The sequence below is a fragment of the Loa loa genome (genome assembly GCF_000183805.2).
Source record: "Loa loa unplaced genomic scaffold supercont3.265, whole genome shotgun sequence".
In the NCBI taxonomy this organism is placed as follows: domain Eukaryota; kingdom Metazoa; phylum Nematoda; class Chromadorea; order Rhabditida; family Onchocercidae; genus Loa; species Loa loa.
Window position 1 is genome coordinate 57204 of NW_018108445.1, and position 6759 is coordinate 63962.

Sequence of the window (6759 nt, forward strand, 5' to 3'; positions counted from 1 at the left end):
AGAATGTTCAGTAGGCTTAGTATACGGTTAGCAGGAGGTATTTTTACTTTGAATTAACACATTTTTGTCTTTGCAATTCTTTTTTGTCATCTCTTATTGTTTTGATTTTTTTTTCCTCTGACAAATTGAAGAAATTTTACCATCGATTTTCAGCAAACGTCACTGCTTAGTCCACCTCCAAAATCGAGGCAGTTTAAACTTACGGTCAGTCCGCTTTCCTCATCAAGAAGTCCTACACCAACCAGATATGCGGCATCGATGCCACGTGAAGATAGTTCTAGAAGTACCACAAATAGTTCTCGCACATCTGTAAGTTTATGCCATTGTGGACTTTTCTACCAGAATATAGTTTATGAAGTTCATTCCGTGGAAAAATCCAGACTCTGTGCGCAATTCTTTTTAGTCTTTTTAGCGAATGATGTATATTCAAAAGACAACCGGACTGTTGAGAGGTTATTAAAATGCAGTAAATTATGCAATATTAAGAGTTTTAAAATGCAGTAAGTTATGAAATATTAAGAGTTCTGCTTTATTCATTCTTTATTTTTATCAAGATTATACTTTTCGTTTTCAGAAGACAGCATCGAATCGTTGTATATCACCTTTATCTGCTTCTATACTTGAATCTTTGTTAGAAGATTCTTTGACAACTATGCTGAAATTGGAACACAGTCAAGCGTTTGGTAGTCAAACGCTTGTGCTTCATGAAGAAGATAATAAATGCGCCGCCAATTCAGCCGCAATATCCACGGATAACTCATGGCAAAGCGATCAAAGTTACGATTTAAATAGAATTCCAATGGTAAGAAATTTTTTTTGTTTTTTGGAAATTTTATGTCTTTTAGCTTTAATCGCAATTTTTAAAATTTAGTAACACGGAGGAACACAAAACTCTTCAGCTCTCCCATATTATATATTTTTGTTAAATCGAGGATTAATTCTTTTCTTGTCCATTTTTTTTCTATTTTGTTTTTTGTTATATATAATTTTGATAGAAAAATCAATATTGAAAGACTCGTAAAAGTAGGTCAAGATATTCATCTGTTTCCTTATTCATAAGAATCCTAAAATGTTTGTCATGATATTTGTTTTGATATCTTTTCAGCCCGAAGATCTAATACCTGGCCTTGATTTGAGTGGTGTAAATAACGCAGAAGTAGAAGCAGTTACTGATGAGAATGATTTTCCTTCGAACTTGGAGGACAGCTCTGCAAAAATAAGGGATGTTCGACAGATCAAGTCACCAGAACCCGCACCATCATCACAGTTCAGGTTTCACGTCATTCATAATACAGGAAGATTCTCATATTCGTAGAAGCCATAGAGGTTTATGATTCTCCGGAATAATTAATTGGATCTTTTGAGATATTGAAAGATTTTAAGATTTTGCAGTATTTTCATACTTCTAGTCAGGTAATGGTACATCACTTATTTCAGATATTATCTAGGTGATGAAGAGTGGGTTATCGCAGAAATCCACTCAGTTAGTGAGAAGATATGGAATTTGATTAGTTCAAAACAGCCCTTAGAAGTACTGGTCAATGACAATCAAAGTGGGATTGCATCGCAGGAAGTACAAATAAGGTTAAAAATTTTCAGGCAATTTCTGCTACTTCAAAAGAAAGGAAGAAATTTCTTCTCTATTCCATAGATTGCCAAGTATTCCATATTTATCCTTATAAACTTTCACATTTACGTTCTCTTTTGTCATTTCTTCCACTTTTCTCTTTCCTACCTACTCAACTTGCTGGATTTGCACATTTATTGGTTGTTAGGATTTCATTTCGTTTTATAAATGATAATATCTCTTGCAACAAGCAGGAGTAAATAAATAATGTAGGCAAATGATCGCGGATCGATGCTGTGAAATTGCGCAACGTTGTTTCAAAGATGTTGGTCGCAGTCGATACATGGGACTAACAAATATTAATTGTTCCCGACCTCGAAATCTGTTGCATCTAAAAAGCATGCTTCAGAAACAACTTTCCAAATATTACGAAAGTTAGTCACATCTTGAAATCGATGAGAATTTAAAGAAAAATTTCTACAAAGAAAAAAAAGTTTCGAAAGCTGTCGAATCTGATATATGGAGTCGAAGTCAGTGTACAGTTGGATGTATATTAGCTCATGGAAATGGTTGAAATCATGGTTTTTTTTTTCGAATGACATATATACATTATTATCTCAAACGCGGTGCTATATAACTATTATATTAATTAACTTGATGTTTGCAATGGCAGAATTTTAATTATTTATTGTATTTTATTTAGGCAGCAAACGGGATGCAAAGGAAAAAAAGCGTTGGGAATTATTATCACGTGGCTGTAATTCCGATATCGAAAATATCGTTCTGGAAGAGCTTTATGCGGAACAGGATAGTTGGGAAGATGCATTGGAAAATTATGAAGATGAAATCAAAGCTGAGCTAGCTTCTGAATTATGGCATGAGCAGTTAGATGAATCGTTATCAGTTACCATTAATATTTGATGTTTACTATTAGTACTTGCATTCTATATGCAGAAAGTTTTACTTGTTTTCTGTAAGAAGATTTCTTACTGTGATCTTTTGGGTTGTTTGATCTTTGGTTCTCTGCCATTCAATGTACTTAAAAATGAACTTTTGAAGTTCATGCTATCCAGTAGTCATCAAGTTATCCTATTTAATCCATTCCGATCAAACTATTACTGGTTTATGTTAACTGAACTGAACTCAGCAAATACATAGTGACATCACCCTGCTTGTTTCTGATGTTGCCCACTGTATTTTAACATATCAAATCACGTTATTACTGCATCGCAAACAAGATATGTTTGTTGCGGATAATTTCGAAAACTTATGATGACAGTAATGTTATTGAAAATATTTCTAGCATTTTGACGAGAGTTTCACTTTTTTTAATCTTTTTTCGTCCTCTGTTTTTTTTTATGCTCATGAATTGACAATATGTCATATCAATATTCACATATTATTCATATCAGTGCACTGATTATTCTTATCACATTACTACCTGTCGTCATTCATGTACTAATTTTCCTCATCAGTGTATTGTTTATCCTCATCATTTTACTAATGCTCTTTCACTTCTTTGATAAGATATGTATTATTATTATTATTTTTCTTTAAAAATTGCATTTAGAATTTTACTTTCCTACTTGAACTTACTTGAAGTGTTATGCAATTTTTTTTGTTGGCAACAATACAAGTGTTATTTTTGTGTTAAGAAAAGATTCCCAAAGTTGAAATCATATTTACTGAAATGAATGGTGATTTGATCATTCGTGATTTTTGTTTTCCTTTTTTTTTAATTTCCAAAGTTATGTAACTAACTCGGCTGTTTTGCTTGAAAACGAACGTCTATATTATTGATTAGTATAGGAAAGGGAATAATTAATTAGTTTTTGGTTTAGAAAAAGAGAAAAGAAAAAACTTAGTTAATTTTTAGGCTTTATAAATAATTTCAAAATTGACGGTGATAAGTATATTGTAGAAATTTTAATTAATTTGTTAGTTGCTTTGTAGCAGGTAATAAATCAGGTATGAGTGAGTAATGATTTGCATAAATGATGCTATTCTTATGCGGAATATAGTACCGAACAAAAGATTTGTTACTGTTCAGCTTATTTCCAACTTTATGAAAATGGTGGCTTAAGAGATTTTGTTACATTTTCTAAATTTCTCTAAGAAGTTACTTGAATTATTTGAACTAAGCGGGATTTCTCTAAGATTTAAATTTAATTAGAGTAAGACTGCAGGGCGTATTTGGTATATCCAATGGCGCCATCAGAAAATGCGGAAAATGCAAATGATAACAGCAAAAATCAACGCGGAGCGTGTGAGGTTAATGGACTGTCATTTGTAATGAAGGATGAGCCAAGACGAGTGAGGTGTGTTGGTCGTTGTGATATGGAATTAGGTGATATCACTCATCACAATGTTGAGGTATTCATTAACAAATTATTTTTCTTTTTTTTTTCTTTTAAATTATTCTTAATCCATTTGTATGCTATGTAGGTTTGCTTCCAGGTTATTATTTAATATTCTGTAATCAAAAGCGATAGGATTATTTTTGGAGGAAAAAAAAAATTTGTTTATTTGTATTTTTTTTTATTTTTTTTTAGCAATGTTCTTATTTTAATTTGTAAAATTTTGTCTTTTTAAAGGAGTATGGCTTTGATAGAAATGTCTTAATTGTTTTTCTAAAACTTTGGATGAATTGAAAATCTACATTTTATATGTATGTTTAAATTGTGAAGCGTATTCGCTGCGAAATGTCAAAATTACAAGTCTAATTTTCCAAAGTTGTTCTTGTTCCTTTTCACTGAATGATAATGAGAATATGTGCATTGAATTTTGGAAATTTTCTTTTTATAAACCATCTTTTTTTCTTTTCAGCAATTGAAACGGCTTAATCAAGCGGTTTTTCCGGTAGCGTATAATGATAAATTTTATAAGGAAATCGTCACAGCGGGTGAATTAGCGAAGTTAGCTTATTTTAATGATATAGTTGTGGGTGGTGTTTGCTGCCGAATTGATACGCAAAGTGGAATACGTCGACTGTACATTATGACACTTGGAACTTTGGCACCTTACAGACGGTAAACTATTAAAGTTGATTATATATGCTTGTTCGATTGCTATAACCAAAATAGGTCACATTAAGAAAGAATGGATAACCTTTTATGTAATTATTACAAATTTTGGAAAAACTTATGCATAATTTTTGTGTAGCTTAGTGCACGCTATCAGTGGCTTAGAACGGCTCCCACAGTAATTAAATTTGATAAAAATTTCATATTTGTTTAATCTTATTAGTTATATTTCGGAAGTTTTGATAAATTTATGCATGGATAGTAAATATTGACCGATGTTTTTAAAAAATGTCATTTTACTTGCAGACTTGGGATTGGCACGATGTTGTTGGAACATGTTTTCACACTCTGCGATAAAGATCCGACAATTGAAAATATCTTTCTTCATGTGCAGGTTTCTCCCCAATTTTAATCTTTATTTTCCTTTAAACATTGCCTTCATAATTATTTTATTAAAAAGCGTTGGAAGTGTCTAGCTTTTAGACAGAAACTGATTAGGGACATTACGATTATATGATCTTTACAGGTTACAAATATTTTCCCTATTTTTTGCCTTAGATTTATGGAATGAATTATTTCTTATTGGTTGATTTAATATTCTTACTTTTTCTGTCCCTCTCAAAAGTTTTAAAATGTAGTTGTAAATGTAATTTATGAAGTTATTCAAATTTGTACTTCATTTTTTTTTCCAGATTAATAATGAGTCGGCATTGGATTTCTACAAGCGTTTCGGTTTTGAAGTTGTTGGAGTAGCAGAAAAATACTATAAAAGGATTGAACCAGACAGCGCTTATATTTTGGTAAAAAGAATTGAACGAGAAGTTCGCGAACATCTTCCGTAGATCAGCATTTTTCAGTGTTGCATTTTTATCTTTTTGCTCACAATTTGCTACAGCATCTGAGAAAAAAAGTATCGGATTTAATGCAGTCGGATTTGCGATATTTTATCATTCTTTTTTTACCACTTTGTTAATCAGCAACTTTTGGAGCACTATTTTCTGAAATTTATTAGCTGACTTAATTTCTCAGAATGCTTCCCGTTTGGGAGAGATCAAAGAGATATTTCTGTACTTCTTACTACTCCCTCCTCCTCTCTCTCTCTCTCTCTCTCAATATTATACTGATTCATTCGGTCATTAATTCTCCTTCTTCCAAAGAATTTTTACTTATATGAAAGCAAAAAGTTGTTTAATTCTTTGTTTTTTAATTCTTTATGATTTTATTTATATGGATGATAAGGCGTTAACTGTTGTACTAAGCTTATATTTACATCTAAAAATTCGGACTAACTAGAAATCAGGTGAAATTGGTGTGATAATATTGAAAGTAGCAGATGAACAAGAGTTAATAAATTTTTGCCATTTAATGTTGCAAAAATCAGGAAACTTCTGAATTAATTTGTCACCATATGTCGTGTTATTTGCTATTTATACATTTCAACACATACATACCTGATTGCTTACATAGTATAAAATTTTCATGTTATACTTAAACATTGTATGCTTACAACTAATATGATTACTTAAATAACATTACACGATTACTCATGATAACATTATACATGATATCATTCCTCTTCTTTTTAAGATCATTTTTTTTTTTTTGATCAAATGCTTTAATATAAAATAAAATGATAGGAATATTAAAGAAAAAAAATGAGAATCATAAAAAATTTAAATTGATTTATCAAATTTTCAAATTATTTGATCGGAAAATAATTTATTAAAATTTTCCTAGGATTTGAATAATTGCTAAAAATTGATGAATTATTATCTATAATTATAAAGTATAGATTAATGCAATTGGATTATTAGAATTGTTGCAATAATAATACATTATCGTCATTGGATAATTCAGACATTAATTATGGATTTTGTTGAAAGAAAAAAAAAAAAAACGAAAAAACTGCGAAGTAAATTTAATGACAATAACCTTTCTTTTATCAACTATAGTTAATGAAGGAATAAATGCAATTATTGTGATAACAATCACTGATATGATCAAATGAACAAATCGAATTTTTCTACTTAAAAAAATTTGATAGGTTATAAAATTAAAAAACATAAGTTAATTTGGAATAATTACTGTGTAACATAGTCGCTACTCATGTTAAATAATTTTTAGGGTCTATTTTTTTTTTTGTTTATTGTAATTTATGGCTCTCTGCTT

General features: G+C 30.3%; 2 protein-coding genes across 2 annotated transcripts in view; both read left to right on the plus strand.

Moving 5' to 3' along the window:
• The window catches only part of LOAG_18334 (hypothetical protein), a gene marked incomplete at its 5' end in the record, with an annotated part of 13003 nt that extends 10027 nt beyond the window's left edge, over positions 1-2976 (plus strand). Inside the window, 6 exons of the mRNA XM_020450995.1 lie at positions 154-309; positions 575-802; positions 1106-1272; positions 1438-1584; positions 1841-2001; positions 2271-2976. Of these exons, the coding sequence (XP_020305265.1) occupies positions 154-309; positions 575-802; positions 1106-1272; positions 1438-1584; positions 1841-2001; positions 2271-2488 (1077 nt within the window). The 3' untranslated portion in view covers positions 2489-2976. The remainder of the gene's footprint in view (positions 1-153; positions 310-574; positions 803-1105; positions 1273-1437; positions 1585-1840; positions 2002-2270) is intronic.
• A 775-nt stretch (positions 2977-3751) lies between these two features.
• On the plus strand, positions 3752-5519 carry LOAG_11415 (acetyltransferase). Its single transcript, XM_003146936.2, has 4 exons — positions 3752-3940; positions 4394-4596; positions 4897-4984; positions 5283-5519. The coding sequence occupies exons 1-4, from the start codon at positions 3773-3775 to the stop codon at positions 5430-5432; spliced, it is 609 nt and encodes a 202-aa protein (XP_003146984.1). The 5' UTR covers positions 3752-3772; the 3' UTR covers positions 5433-5519.
• Positions 5520-6759: the final 1240 nt, after the last annotated feature.

Coding starts and splice junctions, on each gene's coding strand:
- LOAG_11415 (XM_003146936.2), top strand. CDS start 3,773: ATGGCGCCATCAGAAAATGCGGAAAATGCAAATGATAACAGCAAAAAT. Junction 3,941..4,393: donor TCACTCATCACAATGTTGAG/GTATTCATTAAC, acceptor TTTTCTTTTCAG/CAATTGAAACGGCTTAATCA. Junction 4,597..4,896: donor ACTTTGGCACCTTACAGACG/GTAAACTATTAA, acceptor TTTTACTTGCAG/ACTTGGGATTGGCACGATGT.